This window comes from Pygoscelis adeliae, unplaced genomic scaffold, assembly GCF_000699105.1.
Source record: "Pygoscelis adeliae isolate BGI_AS28 unplaced genomic scaffold, ASM69910v1 Scaffold318, whole genome shotgun sequence".
Classification (NCBI taxonomy): Eukaryota; Metazoa; Chordata; class Aves; order Sphenisciformes; family Spheniscidae; genus Pygoscelis; species Pygoscelis adeliae.
Genome location: NW_008825430.1, coordinates 443,254 through 466,655, shown reverse-complemented (window position 1 = coordinate 466,655; position 23,402 = coordinate 443,254). Strand labels below are relative to the sequence as shown.

General features: G+C 40.7%; 1 protein-coding gene across 1 annotated transcript in view; it reads right to left on the bottom strand.

The window, feature by feature from the left end:
- Nucleotides 1–20,157, bottom strand: part of ARNT2 (aryl-hydrocarbon receptor nuclear translocator 2) — a 79,747-nt gene extending 59,590 nt beyond the window's left edge. Inside the window, exons 1-5 of the mRNA XM_009330894.1 lie at nucleotides 20,148–20,157; nucleotides 17,529–17,640; nucleotides 11,237–11,284; nucleotides 4,919–5,132; nucleotides 2,513–2,726 (exon numbers count right to left, since the gene is read on the bottom strand). Coding sequence (XP_009329169.1) covers nucleotides 2,513–2,726; nucleotides 4,919–5,132; nucleotides 11,237–11,284; nucleotides 17,529–17,638 — 586 coding nt within the window. The 5' untranslated portion in view covers nucleotides 17,639–17,640; nucleotides 20,148–20,157. The remainder of the gene's footprint in view (nucleotides 1–2,512; nucleotides 2,727–4,918; nucleotides 5,133–11,236; nucleotides 11,285–17,528; nucleotides 17,641–20,147) is intronic.
- Nucleotides 20,158–23,402: the final 3,245 nt, after the last annotated feature.

Genomic DNA, 23,402 nt, shown 5'->3' with positions numbered 1-23,402 from the left:
AGCTGGCTGGCTTGCGGTTTGCATCTCTTTCAAGCTCTGCATTGCCCTTTGCTCTGCATGAAACATAACTTCGGAAAGCCAAGAGAGACCTGGGGGCTGCCCAAATGGTTTGATAAACACTGACTTAAAGGAAGTGCATTTGCCTACTTGACTTCTTTTAAAATGTGGCTAAGGCACCCTTTATTTCTGTTCACTGCAGTATTTCATTTTATTCCTACCTTTTACAAAGCTGCTACTCTCAGTATGGCTTGTGTTACAGGAAGGAAAGTGTAACTGGTTGAACGAACTCTAGAATCACCTTGCTCCCAGAAAGGCACCTCAAATGAGCAAGAGTGATGCGGCTGAAGTCCTGCTGCATGCTGTTTATAAGGAAATTGATGCTGGACTGAGTCCTTATACAAGACTGCTTCTCTTATTTAATGGTACCTTACAGGGTCAAGTAAATGCAAGTTTAATATAACAAATCTAGAGTCTTCTGTTTATCTATATGCTCCTCAGACTGACAAAACTACTAGTATACTAACTAAATGTACTTCACCAGTCACATCTTTAAAACAAAACTACTCAAAAAGCAGGACTATATTACGATGTCACTTGCTTCACACTAATTTTATTAAAGAGCTAGAAAACTGCAGCAGACCCCTTAAAAATCTGTTCTATGACGATCTTATGAGAGATGATGTACATATAACTATATGTCTATGCTTGATTCAGAAGCAGACTTATGGCTTGTGAGACATTCAGCTGGCCAAAAAAATTGTACTGTACGTGTAACCACAATAACTTTGTAAAGGAAAACTCACACAATGTGCCCCATATAGTCAGGACCAATTATGCACTGTTCTTACTTGCACTTGCTTGGAATGGTTTTAACTACACACACTCTCCAGTCCCTAAAAAGCACCTTTCCACATCTGGCCTGCCTCCACACCTTAAGGAGCGTAGCTAAGCCGAGTACCCTGGCTCTAAACAGGCTGATGCTTTCCTCACACTGGGAAAATGTTCACCTGTCCATGTACAGCAGATTTACGAGTCTTCTGTGTCAACCTGACAACTCCAAAGGACTCAGGCAGGGAAAAGACTTAGCCCTATAAATACTATTATTTGAACTTCTCTTTCCACTGGCTACAGATGAATTCAGTGTAAAAGAAAAGCACATAGTTAAAACTGGAAAAAAATACAGAGTTGGGTTTTCAGAAGTGCTCTGCGTTTATCTAGTCCTGCTCTAGTTTGAGCAGATTAAGCCCCATAACTGACCACTTTTGGAAGTCGAAACATGACTGTTCACTGAGGCTCTGGAGTAATTCCTTCTTGGAGGAAGATGGTACGTTCTTTAAAATGTATTACATGCTACATAATAAAAACAGAGGTTGTGCTCTTTTGCAAGTCTCGTGGTATGATACTCAGCTGTTTTGCTCTGCACAGGTTCCCCTAACTGTTCACTTGGTTTCGATCCATCTGGATTTTCACCACAGAATTTTGCTTTGAGTTTCCAATTTGAATACAGGAAAGCTCTGCCAAAACCACATCACATTCAAACCACAGGAAATCATGAATTTGGCACTGTTTTGACATGGAAGCTGTAAACAGTGTGCAGGTTCACTCAAAACAAGATCACTGTCCTTGGAGTTATGAAACACAACAAAACTTCCAGCAAACCAGGTCAGAATTCTGAACTACTAAAGCAAGGAGAAATTACGTGAATTTTGCATGGATCCGGACTTTGTTATAAATATTTTCCCCTAGTTTTTTTCCTTTAGCTGTAAACATACTATGTGGAAGAATAAAAAGAGAAGTTGGGCTTCCTCCTTTCCACGTCTGAGTTAAAACAAGATCTGGTGAATTCTCATAGCTCCAACATACATGTATCCTATTAAAGACAAAGGTAGTTTCCTATTGGCAGTCTTGAGCATGAATAACTGTAAAGGCCAGAGTTACACTAAGGATATGAATATGGTTTAGTTTTATGTGCAAAATGATAGGTAGTCAACTCAGAGCTAACTTACACCACGGTTAAGGGTGCAAGCCTCCTGTTTAAAACCCACTAGATTTTCAGCTGCCAAACACTGGATTTTTTTCCCCAGGATTCCCGTTAGCAAACCGCAAGGAACTTTTATGAAAACGGAAAAGTCTAGTATGATTTTTGCCTTCAAAATAAACACTGCCCTAAAGAAACACATATTTGTAAAGAAGTCACAAGTTCATTGAGGATGAAAGGAAAACAATCTAGATTTCCAGACCAAGCCTGAAAACAATCCAGATTCCAAACCTACCCAAGTCAGAAGTTTGAATGCAGAGCTACGTGAAGGTGGTTTGACTGAAGTCAAACAAATAAGAAGCAAAACGTAGTCATGCAAAAGAAGATTTATACTACTGCACTGCCTGCAAGAAAAAGGCAGTTTAATCTTGCTGAATTTCATTTTTACCAGATTTTTAAACCAGGCATTTTGCATGTCAGAAAAACTCTGTAGGGATCCATAACACACAGAACCATACATCAGACATATCTGACCTGTCATAGAGTTTTCAGATGTACATAGTTGCTCCCGCAGCTTTTCCACATCGTCTGGATGAACCTGTTCGTACAAAGTGCTGCCAAACCATTCAGACTGTGGCTGGTTCAGCACAGGAGTCACAGAATCTGATACGTAGATCACTCTTCCTGTCTCAGCTGCAACTACGAACAGGAACCCATCTGCAGCCTCCAGGATAAGATGTTTCAGCTCCTTCCAAAGAAAGGATTTGATTAGAGTGCCAGCAGAAAAGGGAATTAAATAACACATCTGTCACTGCCAAAGAATATTGTTTTCTTGCCATCTTAGTAGCCTGATCACAACCTAGGCAGAAATTTTCACTGTAGTATTGCTGTAACAACACAACCAAACTTGCAGCAAGCCATAAATTGCTGATCTTAATAACAAACAACACTTTGTTTTGCTTTATTGGCTTTCATCTGGTGATCTCAATGCACTTTACGAAAATTAAGTAACTGAAACTGACTGCATATTGTGCGATAGGCATCTAACATTAAAAAAATAAAAAGTTATTTAAGAGTACAAACAGAGGAAATGAACAGCTATAACTCATATGGCAAACTCATCCCTTAATTAAATGTCCCAAATAATTTAATTGGAGAGAAACCAACAAGTCTTTCTGTTTTTTGTTTGTTGTTTTTTTGGTCCCCCCCAGCCCCCCTCGGGATGAGCTCTGTTTATAAATTAAACAGTCACTGGATAAAAGGCAGAAAGCGTAATGGGAACAAGGACAGGAATTCCCAGCCTCCCCTCTCATTAGGGGGCCTGAGCCCCTACAAAAGAAGGTCGTATCACTTCTTGCTTTCTTTTTCCAGCCTGTGAATATGAAGCCTCAGAGATCCAAAGGGTCTGGAACACCCCTGTCTTTGGCCTTTTCTTTACACAGTCCCCTGCTCATCATCCTGGGTACTTCTGTCCTGAGACGCCCACACATCCACCTGAAACGCAGCGCCCAGAGCCCCAACCCCACCTGGGGACTGGAAGGGAGATCGTAGGCCTTTAAAGCAAGGTACTTCTGTCCCTCACTTCCAGACACTGGGTCTAGACACCCAATACCTTGAATTGCACACGCAAACAGCTGTTTGCATGCATCACACAGAAACGCTACCTTTGCTTAACAGAGCTTGAAAACCTCTCATGGGGAAGGATGACAACTACCACTCCAATTCCTGGGAAACAAGCTCGAACAGCCTTTGCCTGATGGCTCCAGTGATGACCAGAGCTTCTTAAGATACTGCATCTGGAACTCACACAGAGAGCTTTCGACAATCTGAGTCCCATTCCAGGTTAGACAGCTCAGCACGGCTGGTGTGCAAGTGGCAGATATTAGCTGATAAGGTGAGGATCACAATCTGGTAAATTCTACTAAATAAATGGATAACTCATCTCAAGAAACACTTAACAGACCGTCAACTTCTGCCGCTTTATTGTAGAGAAAGCACATCAATTCTGAACCACTTACTAGATAAAAAAACCTCACTGTATAGCTGGCTGCACTATACAGAGGATAATGAGACCTGCTTTGCATATGTTATTAATGATAAACTCTGACATTCTGCAAGGTTCAAAAAAACTCAGAAAGTCGCAATGAGAAGTGACTAGCGTCCCCTACCAGCAACCAGCTGAATGGCACAGTCCCTCCAGAAACACACTTCAGGAAAGCCAGAATAAGTAGAGGTACACCGAGAGGTCAGCAACAGCTGCTGTTTCTCTGATAGAAAGTAGTATTGCCTCTAGCCATAACTTACATGTGTAAGTGCTTAAATCGTTCAAGACCACAAAAATGCACATTACACCCACAGGACTTCAAAAACAATGAAGGTGGTAGGAATTTCCAGTGCGCTCAGTTAAATAGTTTTCCTTCAAGCACTGGGTGCATCTTCCTTCTTCCATCAAAAACATAACCAAGGAGGTACCTCAGCCAGCACAGATGGGTTTCACCTCTGCCCTGTTCAGCTGCTGGGAACTTAGGCATTAAGACTGAACACTGTTTTTAACCTTCCTCTAAACACAGGGGGGAGAGGCCGGTCTTTCCAGATTCATTTTTACCTATTTTAGAGAATCTTTATTAGGATGGGAAGAACCCAGTTCTGGAGGTGAAAATTCCTTTCCAATGACGAGAGACAGCAAGTGACTTGCTTTTCAGATGGACAGACCTCAATGATAAGAATGACCATTTTGCTGCTTCAGAGAGAAAGATTTGTCATATAGTTAAGAACAAGTCCAGTCACAAAAAATTGTCTGTATTCACATCTTGGATATGTAGCTTGTACCAGTTATTACACAACAGCAAAGGATCAAGCTGAGACTCTACTCCTTTCAGCATTTCCTCACATCTTTTAAGACCACAAACCAGAGAAAACAGACATTTGCAAAAAATCTACCTGTTCTGTAAGAAACGAAGGCTTGTAAGCTCCATCAGTAGATTTGTTTCCAGTGCCCCTCATTGATTTCATGTGTGAAACGGCCATCCGAAGAATTGTTAGCTTGTCAGGCTTACGAGCCAGGGCGCTGCAAGTGGGTACCATATCAGACAGTTCGGTGATATACTGTGTCATCTTATTTCTCCTGCGTCTCTCAATTTCACTATGATTCTCCCTGAACATTTAAAGAAACACCAAACCAACAGAAAAGCAGACATGATCAGTGTAAGAATTTCAAATGGAAGTAACGAATCATAACACTTTGCACTTGTTTTGCTGTTTCACCCCAGGAGAGCAAAGTGCTTTACAAAGCTAAGCACTATTATCCCTCAGTTTATAGACAGAAAATCCAGGCCACAGAAGGATAAATATTATTTGCCCATAGCTGTGAAAAGAACCCATATTTCTAGCTACTGGCTTCTGGCCTTAATCTCTTAACTAGTTTAATTTCCTTTGGTTTAAAGACAAAAAAATGAAGTAGAAAGATGTGAGGAACGGACAACTGCCAACTCCAGCCAAACTCCCAGATCTGCAAGAGCTGTAATGCATCTCACAGCTTCCAGTCTTTGCTCAAGGTGTTGGATCTGCTTATAAAAGGCTTCTTTTAGAGGAAACCTCTCACTAACAGCTGGATCAGGTCAGCAGTAAGCGTCAGTGCTGACTTACAAAAAAACCCCACTCAATGACAACACAGATCTCCAGTCCTATAATGCTGCGTAGAACGTTCTGCATCCCTGTAGGGAGACACTACATGCCTACAGGATCAGACTGCAGGACTGGGACCATATATGGTATAACAGTACATACAAAAAAACCCCCAGTAAATAAAAAAAATGGCTACGTAAGACAGCAAGTAAACATCTAGCTTGTCAGACATAGATCAGAATTTATGTTTGAGAACAATCTAGTACAGCAGGGAAATAGCAATGACAGTACTTGATGCTGCCCCACTTTGGGCTGAGCTCCGAGCTCCAACGTTCTCATCCTTTATAGCAAACATATGACTGAGGAGGTGAGTCAAATTTGAGAATTCTCAAAATGGACTGTCACCAAAAACTTTCAGAACTGAAGACCTGGGAGTTCAGTTTTCCCATACTGTAAATCACCAGTGCTTGATCACTATTAAGGAATTACACCAATATATACATCTGAGATGGTCCAAATGGACCTAGAATACTTCAGTGCTTAGCACTTATTTTTCTCATACTGTACCTGTCAGGTGGCAGCTAAATACAAGTACACGACAGGTACATGATGCTTCAGATGTCAAAACAGCATCTTCCACTGATTTCAATGAGCTGTGCATGGCATTTTCTTGTGGGATCGCTGGCTGATCCAACAAGGTGTGAAAGGTGATCGCTTGGAGAGTCCACCAGCATCGACCGGTACGATAACACAACATTAAAAGGAACCGCAACATTCTTTGGAGCTGACTGTTATGTAGACTAATCATGAAAGTAGAAGCTAGGGTTTGACACACTTTTTGGCTACTTTTAATAATGGAGCCTTTTCTTAAAACGCAGGAAAGAATCCAAATCGTAGTAAGCCGCTTCCTGAAACAGAGGAATGCATGGGCTTGCCCTGCTTTACAATGTGTTTCCTGCCCCTGCACATATATGTATTATACGCATGAGGCATTGTCTCCAGAAATACCACTTGTTAGGGCTACATGCAGAGTTGTTATTCCTACTGATGAATATGTTTACTGTCTGATATTCAGGAAATGCAGCTATGGGTCCCTGCAATGATAGCCCCTGGTCCCTTGGTTAAGGTCATCGAATCACAGACTCATAGAATAGTTTGGGTTGGAAGGGACCTCTAAAGGCCATCTAGTCCAACCCCCCTGCCGTGGGCAGGGACATCTTCAACTAGATCAGGTTGCTCAGAGCCCCGTCCAACATGACCTTGAATGTTTCCAGGGATGGGGCATCCACCACCTCTCTGGGCAATCTGTTCCAGTGCTGCACCACTCTCATCATAAAAAATTTCTTCCTTATATCTAGTCTCAATCTACCCTCTTTTAGTTTAAAACCATTACCCCTTGTCCTGTCGCAACAGGCCCCGCTAAAAAGTTTGTCCCCAACTGGTTACTATATACTTAACCATCTATTACACCATAATAGTGAACCTTTCCATTTCAAATGGCTGATAACAGCCTTCGTGTGGGTCTGCACAGAGGTAGGAGAGAACAGTGCCTGTGGGAGTTGGATCGTATACACATACACAAACAGAACAGCTTGTGTGACAGTGCACATGTACATCAGATCACATATGTGTACATGTCAGCATATACATGCAGATAAATATGGACAAGGAGAAGAAAAATGCATTTTTACATTATGAAATCTTGCTCCAAGTTCAGCATTTTCACAGAAACGGTGATCAAGAGAGAGAAAGACAAAGAACACAAATATTCAACACATATTTTACATTCATAAATACATATTCCATTGTCTGCCACTAAAGTATTTTAATACTCCTGAACATTAAAAAAAAACCATTATAAAGAGTACAAAGAGATTGCAAAACTTCCTGAGAAGAGAGAGATGATCATAAAAGCTAAAAAGTAATAGTATGTTAATCAACTGGCCATGAAAACGTTCAAGCAAACAAAAACCTGAAAGTTTCCTGAAACTAGTTCAAATTTAAATCCTGAAAACAAAAAGAGGGGCTGTGCTCCTCTTCCAAAAAGTGTCTGCCCTAGGAACCCTGGCATTCACAAACATGTATACAAAATGATGTCCTAATTCTATCATTTCTAACTTTGTTTTTACATGGAAATTTTGGAGGGACGTTAAACTTTGGGAGACTGCGGGAGCTGATCAAACCCACTTAGGTCCAGGGTTAGTATTTCTGATTTCAAGCATTTTTGGATCAGCCAACCCTCCTGACTTTTGATAAGTCAGAATGGCACCCTATAAAATAAAAATGGGGGCAAACCATATTTGATTTTCCTTTTTCCTACCTGGCCATCCTTTCTGTGTCAGCAGTATTTTGATCATTGTCCCATCTAGAAACAAAATAACCACCCCTCTAAGCTAAGGCACACGTACTGAGATTTTTCGGACACGACCATCCCCCTCTTTTCTCTCAGCAGAAGAGCTCTACAGAACACGCCTACCTTGCAAACTTTTCCTTATCACCAGAGATTTGATCACCATCATACCTAGAAACAAAAGATAGTAAGTAAATTCACAAGGGTTGTGCATCGCATGATAGTCAACACGCAGCAGAAAGCAAAGAGGTTCACAACTGCAAACTATTACAAATAACAGCAAGAAAAACGAGGGCATGAGAACGATAAAGCAAAGAAAACGTAGAGTCTGACGAAACTTCCAAGCCATGCCGATTCAAAAGCTTCATTTGTATATTTTAAAAAGTTGGAGACACATTTCAGTGGATTTATGCAAACACTTTGACATACGCTCATTCCTTGGGAAACTTAACAACCAGCACCGTTACAGAAAACATCACTGAGCTATTATCGACAGCAGCCCATGAAATATTCATTGCTGTGTTGGAAGTGAAAGAGCTGTATCTTTTCCAGATTGCAACCACAACTCACTCCATTCAGCAGAGGGCACTGATGGTCTACAGATAACATGGGAGGGCAGAGACACACGCTTAAGTGCAGTGCATTATATAAGGACGCCTTCAGAAAAAAGCTCTAGTAGGTACAGACGCTGTACTGTCTGTTGGGAAGACTGGCAGAAGTCAGTCAGGCAGATGAAAAACAGGAGTGAAATTAAAACTGGCTTAAATCCCTAGAAGTAAACAGGTACCTCATTCCTACTCGAATCAACAGAAGTTAAGATGCCCACACAGGTACGTGCAGCAACTTTATGGAGGAAATCCTGATCAATGGGACTTTTGCCCCACAGGATTAAAGCTTCACTGTTTCTGAAGCGTTGTCCCAGAGACAGGCAGCAACGCGACGTTTTACTAAAAAATGACATGCTGCTCCTCCTTTTCCTTTCCCTTTCCTAAAAACACGCTAATCCTTTGAAATTAGATTTTGCTAGAATAGTTACAAAAAGACACATTTTTTGAAAAAGATCTTACTTTTGGAGAAACCAAAATGCTTGTTCCAAAACAGAAAATGTAGTTTTTCAAAAATCCAAAAATAAGGCTAATGGCTTTTCTGGAATTGAAGATTATTACTGCTCAAGACTAGTCAAGTGATATTTTGTATTAGAATTAGCTTTTCCAAAATTATGTCATTTATTACAACAGAGCCTATGAAGCTATGAAACTTCTATGTATTTGCTAAGAAGTTAATACAGCATAATTAAGCATCTTTTTTCTTCTAAAAAACTAATAATTAACTTTTTCCTTTTTTTCTTTCTCAAACAAATTAAAACTAATTTTAAGTACCCCAACCGTGCAAGTTCCTCTATGAGGCTTCATATTTTCCTTCCCAGTAAGACTCATTCAAACTCTGAAGAGAAAGCTTAAGTGAGACTTGAGCTGTATTTCTTTCTACGTTGCGTTTAACACCAGCACCCTTAAAACATTCAAGTGAAAATGCCACTTTCTTCCACTTGACTCTGCCCAGAGAACAGACTGAGCCCAAAAAATTTCAAACAAAAAGACAGATTCAGTGAGGAATGGCAACATGCCGTTACGTGAGAAGTACATGCATACGCCTCCATGTGACGATGAGATGCCATGCAGAGATACCTGAGCTGGCTTGGAAGTCCCTGAGAAGCAAGGTGTATTAACTCACGTGGAGTACCATACTAACACCACTATCTCCTGTGCTCTCACTAGCTTGGGGCTTCTCTGCTCATCCTTGTCTGGCTGGCAGGGCTGAAGATGTTATTGCCTCCAACTGCTGTTTTCTCCCTTCCAGTCTCCCAGCTGACCTCTGTGTGCACGCTTCTTCAGGCACTTCAGTCAAAGCCAGCTGGGTTAGCTTAAACATTTAAACAGCAGTTCTTTGCTAACCAAATAATTTTGACCGAGCCAAGCTAGGAATCAGTCACGTGAGCAATTTGGAAAAGGGAAAAGTCCTAAAGGAGGGCACAACTAAAAGAGGATGTCTGAATGTGGCGCTGGGCATCTCTGCACTGTTTTTCTGTACTCTCTAAAAGCAGAACAACCTGGGGTTTTTACAGCATTTAAGATTTAAGTATCAGATTTTGATCTGACATCTAAAATCAACTGAGTCTAAGCACAGCACAGCATACCTCTTCAATAAAAATAATGGAACTGTTGGCTCTCCCCACCATCAAACTTCGAAAGGCTGAAGCTAGGATGGAGACAGACCAACGCACGTGCACCACTGTGCCTAGAAACCCTGACACTTAGCAGGCACAAATCAGATCACATTCATCACAAATCTTGTTCCCTTAACATGTATCTTCCAGCAAACATTAGGACTAGCCCTCAGATCACCAGTTTTAACACCAGAGACTGGAATATCCTTTCTGTAAATGACATCAGCTGAACAGGGGTGCTGCTGGTCTTGTCCAGTAGGTTACGGTATGGTGTTACAGCACATCTTCAGCATACTTATCTTTCAGACTGACTAGGAAGATCTTGTTAAAACCCTACGGCGACAGCTGTGTTTGAACGTGGCTGCTGCTATAGAGCTGCAGTTACAATTTGGATAATCAACAGTTATCTGTAGGCCTCAAAGTATCTACCCGTCACTGCAGCTGCTTGGTTTCTAATGAAAAAACGCAAACAGTGTGACCAGAAAAAAAGGAAAAGTGAAAAAATGGCAATGATGCTTTAATGTTTGTTTTTATTTCTAGCCTAGAATATTCCATGTTGATTAACATTTATTTTGGCAATTTTTACTATTCAGTCACACCTAATGGTATATAATGAGCTTTAATCTTAAAAAAACAATCCACACCTCTAGGATCTGTCATATTGCCTTAACAAGCAGTTAACATCTGAAATAAATTCAAAATAAAATTCATTTTCAGTGGCAGAAAGACAACTTCAGCAATGTCAAATAACCAAAGTTCATCTACAGCAGTTGAAATAAGAAGCTAAAATCACAAGTTTTCTCATTTGACATAGCTGCAGAGTGAAATTATGACACACACGCTGTCAGCTTTGTAAGCCAATAACTACATTAGGCAGATTTCTGCCAGGATGCCTAATTTGCAGAGGAAGCCGATAAAAACAGTAACTAGAATTTAGGTCAAGTTGTTGGCAAGTTCTTCAGCCAGTATTCATGTTGACTTTAAAACATCAGTAGTGAGACAGCTGTCTTTCTCCACTGAAAGAAGTCAGCGATTTGGCCGACTCTTTGTAAATGCTCACCTTGAAAATTTGCTGGGCCCCTCCCCGTCTTCATCATCGAAGTCCATTCTGTAAGAGGAAGATTTCCAAATCAGTAATCATGATGCTGGCAATGGTGACTTGAACATTCAAGCCAGCGGTTCTCAACCTTGTTTGATTTATATTTTGACTGGAGGTGTTAACGACTGTAGATTCCAGTCTTGCTCATATTCTCCAGACCCCCTAGAAGTAGGAGAATGCTGCCAGGAATACAAAGAATACAAGTTTTTAAAAAAATAAAGTAATAAATCACTGTTCTGCTCCACAGAAATCTGCACTATTAAAATTAACAAATAAAAGGAAACATTAAACAAATGCTGTTCTTGCGAGATGGTCAGAAGTAGTATCCCTTAGGCCTGATAGAAGTTTACAGGTATCAGCAGGGACTCTGTATTAGAGGACTGAAATTAAGGCTAAAGAATATAAAGTTCTAAAGCTGTACACATAATAAACACCAGGCTGCTATTTTTGCCCCAGTCTAAAGAAAGCACATTAGAGGTAGGGCAGAATAAACTCCCAGTCTCACTGCTAAGAGGATTATCTACGTCACCGCTATTGATTGTAACTGTGGTACATTCTTTAGACTTGCCCTATATTACCAACTATTTCACACAAACTACCAACCAGTCCGCTGATGGTAACTGTGGTATTCCTGTGGTCATTACTAAAATTACCTATGGGTCTACCGTGCACCTAACTTACCTGGTTTATGTTCCAGACTTCCTTCTTAAGCCAGCAGAAGAGACGAGCTCTTCCTTGGGCCAAATCCCAGCCCTCCAGCTAGGCTCCTCCAGGGAGCCACAAAAAGCAGGAACCTCTTTCTTCACTTCTTACACAGAGAGACTAGGAAGATTAACTTCCTAAATAAGCCACTTAAATTAGTTTCCTATGTTAGGCAGTGTGATTGTCTCCTTCCCATTGATATTAAGTCACTATAAAGTTATGCAATAGTGTAGTTTCCAAAGCGTTTTATACATTTCTATACCTTTAAAAAGAGGTGGACAAATATATATCCCAATTATAAGGGGGTGACTCTGCCGTTAAGGCAGACTAAGAACCAAGCTGATATACAATTATCATATACAATTATTGTATTAGTGTAATTATTTTTATAAGATAATACGTTAGTATGATATACAGACCTTGATCAGTCACTTAAATGTAATTTGTGTAGACAGGAAATCATAGGTTTGTTTTGCAAACAATTTTGTCAGGTTTCTTTAACACTCTAAGCTTTCTAACATTTCAGTGTAACAAAACTTCATACAATTACAGATTCCATGTCTTTAACACTCTTCATATTAACAACAGATCTAAGTCATATTAAAGGCAAAAAGCCTGCAAAGTGACGATAATATTTACCTCAGTATTAGAAGAAACCCCCACCAATTAAAAATTAAGATTTGCATGTTCAGAGTGTGGGAACAATGATGTAAAAATGCTCTTTAAAACTACATCAGCATAGAGAAGTATGAGTGCCAGTCAGGCAATACTGCCTTGCTTCCTAACTTTGATAACCAAGACAGGCTGGTCTCTAAAAGATGTGTCTGAGTCACAGCAATCTACATACAATCAGGACAAGGGCAGCAAATAAGCACAGGAATTGGAAACGGTATTAGAAAAGTCACAATAGTATTTTCCAGATGGCAACAGTGATTATTCATTTCTGGAGGAAGCAGAGGGAAAACCATTGTCCCCAGAAAAGATGTGTATTTAATTTGGTTAAGTTTGATGCAATCACCATTTTCACTATAAATTACGTTTTTGCTCACCTAATTACCACCCAGTCCGTTTCAAAGTCAGCGACCTCTCCGCTGCCTTGCGCAGAACAACACCGACCTCCAGCGGCCAGCGCCCTCGCTCGTGCCACGCACTGCTACCTGTCACCCCAAATGTGGCCTTCGGCACTGGCACCAGCAGCCTGAATTTCCCCAGACCGGCTGCATATGCAATACTCCCAGCAATTTAACATTTACGCATTAACATCTAGCTGAAGGTCTCCTCTTACCTACCTGCTTCTTCCCCACATATAACGTGCCTGTAGGTGACATCCCAGAACGAACTTCCAAGTTATTTCAATTGCAATGTTTTTACTTACACCGAAAATGTGAAAGTCAAAGTTACAGGAGAGCTGTTTGTTTACAGGCAGAGGGCACGCTCAGGCCAGCACTGGGCCGGCTCCACCTGAAACCACCCACAAAAGCGCAACGTCAGGCATATCCTTCACTGGTTTCACTGGCAACTGAAACACAACTGAGAGAAACCTCCAGTTTCAAAGCTGGGAGATAAGGGCAGCAGAAAATACATACGCCTACCGTGGGGAAAAGCCTCTTCAAGGATTTAGTAAGACATTGCTTTAATTTGGGACGGATTAATTTTGTAATTCCTTTTCTTCTTCTCCGATACACTGAGATCCCATGCTTTGGTAGATTTGCTTAGCTTCCAGCCAAATACTCCAGCTGAGTGCTAAGAGATGGATTTCCCCCCCAAAATCAAATATTAGCTCTACTGCGTTTAGTCTAGTTTATTATTACTGGAATATAATGCAGAGAATTACAGAGAACCTGATGACAGTTTAAGGCTTGATCCTGCTGCCTGCGCTGTACACCTACTTCCAAAGGAATAAGCGGGACTAGCACACCTACTTATCTAGATGGCTGGATATCAGCTTCTCATCTTAAAAAATCTTGATGGGTTAATATACATAGGTAATACCTACCACACTTATAGTGGGCTCTTCCTGGCAGAATCTGAGTGCCTAGGGTGCAATACCAGACTGTAGCAGACTAAATCTTTAAATAATCCCTTTGCTTTGTTAAACTACCTAAAAACCTTGACTTTATTCCAAATGCAAGATTATAAAAAAATAAGAAATTGAACATTTAATTAAAAATGTCAATACTTGTAAAAATGCAACAGCAAGTGTATCTCTGTCCCATCTTTGTTAATAAACACCTTTCCTAATTTCACATTTCACTGTGCAAAATGAAAAAACCCTTTCAAAACCTGAAAAAAAATCTCAGGTACAAAGTCATTGATTCCAACGTCCTGCGTGAACCACTGTGTCTGCTTTGCAGCAAGGCAGAGTGGAAGACAGGGAATCAGTTGTAACCTTTAGCAGAATACAGCAGAACACAGCAAAATAATATTCCAACAAACTCCTCATACCATGACAGATAAGATCTTCTGTTCAGATACAATATATTGCACATTAGCAAAACAGTAGAAGCAGCCTCAAGAAGACAAATGACATCATTTCAGAAGTTTCAGAAAGAGTATCTCTTATCTTCATTTAAAATCCCCATTAAAAAAGAGACTTTAAAAAAGAGCTGCACTATGCTTTTTTGTTTTGAAGAAACAGCATAAATCTTGTTTTCCTCTTTCATACTGTTCATGTCAATCGTGAAAGGGCCTGATGTATGAGGTACTTATTAGAATATATTTTCCTCAAAGAATGTGTGGGTACCAAAAATATTTTTTTAAAATTATTTATTTTTAATTAGAAACATTTTCACACAAAAACCCCACTCCAGCCCTTGTTTAACCTGTGTGGTCCTGCACAGGTTAAAAAATTGAGATGGGAGAGGATTTGAACATGGCAACAAAATGATTATGTAAAATTCCCAAGAAATGTCAAAAGATGGCTTGCCATGATTATACAGCGTAGGAAGGGGGCAGGCAGGGATGATCAGGAGCAGATGCAGCTGAGAGGCAGATGGGGATCTGCATTACAGCCCTTTGTTCAGTGCAATATAGGGGGTACACCCGGGGAGGAAGGCTGGTGGGCTGTGGTCTCTTCCTCCCCATATCTTACAGTTCTGGGTCAGAGAAAAGACAAGACCATAGGCTGAACTGAAACGAAACCATTGCATCAGTAAACCAACCAAAAAAACCCCCACCAACCCTCCCTCTCCAAGTACAGATTACCTAGGAATGTAAAAAAGCCCCATATCCTCTAATACAGCAAAGCCTAAAGAAAAACCACGTTAAATAAAGAATTGACCTTACATTTATCTAAGGTAGTCACTGACCACTGCAATGCATTATCTTATGCACTACTAGGCTGTCACTTTTTTCTATAAAGTACTTGGTATAATTTATAGAAAGGAAAAATATTTTTCCGAGCTGTCAATGAAGCTGAATGCCTACACGGCAGAAACACCTTCTGGATAGCCAATGAGTTTAAACTGATCTACATTCAAGTCCATACAGCAATTTTTCTGCCAGCTTGCCTCAGCAATTACGGGAAAAGAAACAATTTTCAGAGATAACCGAAGCTGGAAAAGATGACTGTGTTCACTGGCTACATTCCTTTATGTTTGACACAAAGCATTCATTTCTAAATGCCCAAGGATTTAGGTGTACAAAGATGTATCACCAGGTCAGTAATGAAAGGACCAAGTGTTAGCTGCAACTTTGTTCAAAGAGAAGCTAGGAGGAATCAGACACAGCAGGCATTCTTTCCCTCAAGGTCTGAATACATACATGCTGAACGAAAACAAACAAAACAAAAAAGCACCCTCAGCTCAGGCTCGGAGAAGGGCTATTAGTTCAGAGCTGTGGTGCACAGATAAAATACCACCGTCTGGGTATAACAGCAAATCTATACTAACATACTCACTGAATTTGCACGTTAAATACATTTAAAATAATTTGATTTTATGTTCCTCCCACCCTCCCCCCACTCCACTTTATTGCAAATAGATGATGATACTTAAAATGCAACAGTTAAAGCATAGCTTTCAATTAATATCAAGTCAGTATTTAATATAATGAGAAGATTTCACAGCAGCATCAACCCTTGGTAACAGTAATTTGCAAACTGGTATTCGCAGTTGACATGGTTTATGATTAAAAAAAAGAGATCAACTATCCTGCAACTCAAAAGTACAAAAGCTTATATACGTTACGTAGCAATGAGAAGATGTTAATGCTTTGTTTTCTCTTTTGAATGCAAGTTTGAAAAGGCTTTTTCATTGAACAGTTTCCAAATAAAAATGTGATGCCTGTCAAAGACAGATTTCAGGAGTTTCTCAGACCAATTTCATATGCTTCATAGCTCAGCGTATGAAGCACACTCAGTGGGGGTAAATCTCCAAACTGTCTTGTCTGAAGGAACCCCCCTCAGAACAACCATCCTGAGTGTTCACATCACACCAACTTAGTTCCGTGTCCAAGGCGAGGTCCACCTTCTCCCTTCTTAATTCACTCCAGGATTGAGACTCCAGCACTGTTACTTGAGCAGACTACCTAAAACTGGCAACATACCTTGGGAAACAATCCCTAGAGTAGCTCTCACAAGGAATAATGTCTTCTCCTCAGGTGTCCATCAGTGAAGATTTTACTCACACTATCAATCCTGTTAAGCCCTACCAATGTCGTATTTAGGGCTAAATATAAGACTAATCAAACTCTTCTGCAGGCAATCTCAGATCAGAGATATCTCTGAGAAAGGATCATCTAAAGATCGTTATTTGTGATCAACCTTTGATAAAAACAGGTATTTTTTGTTAATACTAGAGAGCAGTTTTCTGCCCTTCTGTGGCTCTTGCTACACTTTTCTTCTAACACAGAGGATTATTATGAGTTGCCGCAGAATAATCTGATGTGGAGAAACTATCCCTACACCACACCAACCTCTACAGTTGGATAAAACAAATTTTCTTCTTTAGCAGAGCCCTCAGCTAGTGCAAGGGCTGGACTTGCTTCAGGCCCTTTCTCACAGAATTGGAGAAACTACGCTGCATTTCCAACAAGACCTAGAATATTGTAGACCACAATCTCTGAAGAGTGACTGCTTGTGCTGTTTCTGTACCTGGGACTATAAAGAAAACATTTTTAACAGAAGGCCTCTATTTGAGAGATTCCAAGTCCAAACTTCAGATGAACTTGGATAAGTCTGCCTGTGCAAGTAAGAACACATCTTGCTACCTTTATTCACATGATAAATCCTTTTGAGATTAAACAGATGTAGGCAACAGGCATTCATTACATGTACAACAGCCATGGGGTCCAAACTCTGTTTCTGGATGCTCTGCCAAGCCTGAAAGTCTTTTGAAGCATGCAAAACAACAAACGATACACTTATCAGCAAGCTTCATCTTGCAGGAAGAGCAGATACATTGAAGAGGAAAACAAAACATCAGTGACTAATGCCATAATGTAGTTTACATACATACACATTACATAATAAACATACGCATATAGGTACATTTTCAGTTTTTCAATACCAGTCGTTTCCAGTTTCAGACCTGAAAAAAAAGAAATGGCTTACCCAGAGCGGCGCTTTCCTCCTCTGGAAGGCATGGATCCTGCCATTCTCACTTGTCCACTTGCCATTGGTGCCACGGGCAAGGCCACCGAGCCAGGAATATCTGATGCCATTTCTGTAACGCAGAGGTAGGAAAGAGGAGGGGGAAAAAAAAACATCCTTTAATCCATTACCTTCAAGGAGAAACCTGTGATGACAACATTAGAGAAAGGCCCTTTCAAAAATAAGCAGAGAAAGCTTTCCTTTTTATTTCTAAGGAAAAGTAAAGCTCTTCTATCAAAGACCAGCAGGTTCACAGCTCGCTGAAAAGAAGCCCAGTTCTGTCAATAGCCCTTACAAGTGTCTCAAGAAACGGAGAGAACTGCATACAGGTACATCTGTATTTCAATTTACCTAATGGTTCTAATTTTACTTTTCAGAGGGGCTGTCAGAAGAAGGCCAACAACCTTTTACAATAGTTAAACTGCCCTGTAGAGAAATGCAGAGCTGAATTCCCAAGACAAATGAAGCTGTGGATCATGGTACCAGGGTACCAAGAAAAATAAAACTTCAAAAATTTCTCAGTTTGCCAGTGAGGTCAAAAGTTTAAAGCACGGATGAATTATCAGGTGACACTGTTCTTTCTTTATATTCTGGTGGCATTCAGAGGACGAGACTGAACCAAACAGAGCTCCAAGGCTTCCTGTATGCCTGTGCGGTGCCTTGCAGAGCAGAACCAAGCCCAAAATCCAGGCTGATATTCATCTCTCTGCCAGTGCTCAGGTGTGCTGGTTTTGGCTGGGACAGAGTTAATTTTTGTCATAGAAGCTAGTATGGGGCTGTGTTTGGGATTTGTGCTGGAAACAGTGTGGATAACCCAGGGATGTTTCCATTACTGCTGAGCAGTGCTGACACAGAGTCAAGGCCTTTTCTGCCTCTCACCCCACCCCACCAGCGAGCAGGCTGGGGGGGCACAAGAGGTTGGGAGGGGACACAGCCAGGACAGCTGACCCCAACTGACCCAAGGGATATCCCACACCATATGACGTCATGCTCAGCATATAAACCAGGGGGAAGAAGAAGGAAGGGGGGGGGTGTTCAGAGTGATGGTGGTGTTATTCCCAAGTCACCGTTACGCGTGATGGAGCCCTGCTTTCCTGGGGATGGCTGAACACCTGCCTGCCCATGGGATGCAGTGAAGGAATCCCTTGGTTTGCTTTGCTTGTGCGTGCGGCTTTTGCTTTACCTATTAAACTGTCTTTATCTCAACCCACGAGTTTTCTCACTTTTACCCTTCCGATTCTCTCCCCCATCCCACTGGGGCGGGGCAGGGAGGGGGTGAGCGAGCGGCTGCGTGGGGCTTAGTTGTCGGCTGGGGTTAAACCACGAGATCTGGGTATAGCCACAGGTTAATGAGATTGTCAAAGCTCAAATCTTTGATCTGAGGAACAGCAAGAGCACACCTTACGCAACGGTTTTCAGACCACCAATGGCATGTACTTTTACAACCTATTAATAACAGTTCATTACACTTCAAAAAAGAAAAGTGGAATATAATGTATTTATATCCTTTTCTCCTATCCCACGGATTAAACACATTTTGCCTCTGTGCAACTCTTGTAAACTATGTAAGCAATTAAAACTTTTTTAATGCAGATATACTTTACTCACTCCGGAGGTAAAATCTACAGTCACAACATTTAATTATCTTGAAAGAAAATGCATCATCCTTCCAACTTTTTTTTTTAAACTTGGCTGAGTATCTGGAGCTACAGATAAATATATTGACTAATGGAAAGCAAATCTGTTAAAAAATCCTGTTATTTTTTTTCCCAACAGATATGTACAAAAGAACTTCAATTATGGAAACAGGAATCCATGTTCTTTCATTATGTCTGGAGAGCACCTCATCTCTGCCACACTTTACATAAATCCATTATGCAACATAATGCATTTCAAACAATAACATTTTATCTGTTCACTGATTTCATGAATTTTTTCTAGTACATTTACTTTTATTAACTCCTTTCAACTAAAAAGCCACAGAGCAAAGTACTCATCCAATATTTTTCAACAAAGTGTGCAAGGACAAACAATGAGTCCTCTGCCTACAACACCACACCACGGAAAGTCCCGCTGTGTCTAAAGATGCTGCTATGTGGAAACACTACATTAATGTACATTAGCATATTTCCATACAAATAAAAGCATGAGCATCCCAACAACTGGTTAATCACTATTTCCAGAATAAGTACGCTTAGTGGTCTAATGCCAATAATTCACTTGGAACATTCAAACTCACATTTCATGGATGGAACTGAAGGTCATTTCAAAATGCTCTGCTCACTCATTTCTTAAAGCAGATGGTAAAAACCATAATAAATCTACCTGCAAAGTGTCCCTGTCACTCAGAAACACATTTCAGTACAGATCATCAAGGATATCAGATTTTTTTAAATTAGTAATTGTAAAACAATTTCCTATCAGCTCTGGGCAGTATTTTGAGAGAGTAAAAGCAGTACCGTATTTGTAATTGTGATGAGAAATTCTTATACCCTCATTTTCCTCCATCTAAGACAAAGAGGATGAAAAACCAAGCCAACGGTTGGACTCATCTACTCTTAAAAGTCTAAAAGTCAAAGCTAATTATTTCAGGTAACTTTATAGATCACTAAAAGGGAAAGGAAGCATCATCCTTGCACTACTACGCATCCCATGCTTAGAGGTGCATCCAAAATAGGTTGAGTAAACCTCTCTGTAGCTCCCTTGCTCTTGCCAATGACTACTCAGGGAGACAGTTTGGATCAGATGTCCAATTTAGGTGGTTGGGGCTAGGCAGAATGAGTTGTTTTTCTGCTCTTCTGTTCAGCCTTTAATGTATGAAGACATGAGAGGCAAGGGTAGTTAGCAAATTTCAAGTAGTAAGGAAAACCAGAAACTGCGTATTTTTCATAAGAAAAAAACCAAAGGCTAGAGGAATGACCAAACCACAGGCTCAGTTATATCAATGTCCAAAAACACCTGAAAGAAAACATTCTGCAGAAAATAGATGATCTTTCTATCAAGGTATAAGCTGAAGAATTACTGTGTAGGTATCTTGAATCTCTAGAATGGCACATCAAAAACAGCGCAGTGAAGAAAGTAACTTCTTACACAAAATAGCCTTCAACTGTGTCTTCATAGTCCTTTGAGAATGAAACCAAGCTCATTGAGCTGACTGCTGTAAAAGGACATCTTCAAAAATTTCCATTTCCAAGATATAAGCACAAGAAGAAAAAAAAAAATCAGGGGATCCACACACATTAATCCACATGAAAGCTCAACTAAGAGGGAAGGCTTTCCATTATGCAAAAGCCTGAAGGTGTGACAGACCTGCACATACATCAATGCATAAGACACCCAATTTACCTTTCCAGTTTAGAGTTTCCCACGTCAAAGAGACACCAACCATTGTGTGACCTATTGCAGCTTTCATAAGGCCCTCGAGGGTGGACATACACTGCTAACAAAAGCAGTCAGCTTTCCAAGATGTCTTTCCTGCCACAACAGATTTATTCTGAGTTCTGTAGATGGAGAAACCGGGAGGGTTGGGTCTCTTTCAAGCCACATAGCAAATACAGCAAAGAAAGCAACTCCAAGGGCAACAACACCATGGAGCATGTGTTGCTGACTCATACCTGGCCTGCCTCTGGCAAGAGCAGCCAGAGCAGCAGTGAAGGACCTCATACACAGTCTCGGTGTACAAACAGTGACACCAAAGCACTACAGGGAGACTTCAGGGACAGAGCTGACAAAGTGACCCTGTTGCTCAGCTGCAGCCAATTGGGTGTTGGAAGCTGCATTGAAGTTGGATGGTTGCTCAGAAATATAACCACTAGATTGTGGTTATACTCTACTCACAAACAGAGCAGCTCCCTGCTGCAGGCTGCCAAGAACTTCTGGGGACACCATGGAATGGATCTCAGCTGCTCCACAAATTATTTCCATCTCTACTCATCCACAAGCATCTAAAAGGACCAGATCTTTGATAATATTTTTACAAGGGTTTTATAGATGCAACGGGGAAAAAAATGGGCTGGTCAGAAAAGTAGAAACATGTTACCTCAGAAAACAAAGGGCCAATCTGGGAAGGCAGAGCCAGAAGAAAAATCTGATGGAACAGTCAGCTGCTTCTCTGACTGAGCACCAGAGAAGCTACCTGTCTGTGCATGCTCCAGGAAGAAAGAAAGAGAGACAATGGGAAAATAAAAATACCCAGACTGAAATCTCAGCTAGATATGTTGTGGTAGATAGGTACTCCAGGGAGCCTATTACCATAAAAAAAGGGGTGTGCATCGGACACAAACCTAAAGAAAAAAAAATAATCAGAAGGGTAACCTGCAATTGTCTGAAGTTACATCAACATAAATTTAGGTCAGCCCACTGAAAGTAAATTATGCTGTTCTTTTGTAGCATAAACCAGTATGAAAGCTCAGCACTGTAGAAGCAGGTGTCAAGGTGGTTATATATATTAAAAAAGAAAAAGGACAGAATCATAGAATCATTTCAGTTGGAAAAGACCTTTAAGATCATCAAGTCCAACCATTAACCTAGCACTGCCAAGTCCACCACTAAACCATGTCCTCCAGCACCACATCTACACGTCTTTTAAATACCTCCAGGGATGGTGACTCAACCACTTCCCTGGCCAGCCTCTTCCAATGCTTGACAACCGTTTCGGTGAAGAAATTTTTCCCAATATCCAATCTAAACCTCCCCTGGTGCAACTTGAGGCCATTTCCTCTTGTCCTATCGCTTGTTACTTGGGGGAAGAGACCAACACCTACCCCGCTACAACCTCCTTTCAGGGAGTTGTAGAGAGTGATAAGGTCTCCCCTGAGTCTCATTTCCTCCAGGCTAAACAACCCCAGTTCCCTCAGCCGCTCCTCATGGGACTTGTGCTCTAGACACTTCACCAGCCTTGTTGACTCATGCTGGTCAACAATCATGTTTCCAGGCTCATCTACACCCACGTCCAGACAGATGTTAACACTAATGTTCACAGAAGTGTTTCAGCAGCAATGAACATTAGGAAACAAGCTGTTCTCTTTCCAAGATTGGACCTTCTGAGAGTGGACTTTCCTTCTGCCAACAGAAATAGGACAAGCGTTGCTTACTTTACGCAAAATTAAAACACAAGAATATGGGTACAATATTCAGAAAGTAAACAAGGTCAGGCTGAATGTTCATGAAAATCATCTATAACCATCAAGGCAGTGTTCTGAAAAAAAATTATTTAAATGAAGTTCCTTAGTGTCAAACAGAAATCACTCTTCTGCTGAAAAATTACACGCAGTATTCCATTTCAAAGTTAGAAAGTTACCTAGAGATCTGCCAAAGAACACACAAATGCTATTAAAACAAAACCCAGCATAACACTCACAATCTTTAGTGGATATTCTTCCAATTAGATGACACATAACAGCTCTTGTTGTATCACTGTCATGCCTGGGCACAGGCCTGATCCTGCCACTAATACTCATGCTCATCTTGGGGATCCCTGAGGAGCCACACTAATCCAGGGATAGTGTCAGTGCTCAATATAAAAGCAGCAGAATTAGTCCCTCCATTTCTGTCCAGAATTAATTTCACTGCTGAACACTCTAAGCTCGGATATTACACTTTCCTCCAGCGTTGCATGTAGGTCACTCCCAAAATATTCAGGGAACTTTTTGAAATAAAAGACAATCTGCAAATGTACATCAAAAATACAGGGATAAAATACAGGGATTTATTCCCAATAAATTTCATGTTCATCTCAAACTTTGTTATAGAGATCTGTACAGAAAACAGCTACTGTGCACTTCATAAAATGTGAAAAGCAAGCTAAATGCTGCACAAGGATACCTTGAAAGCGCA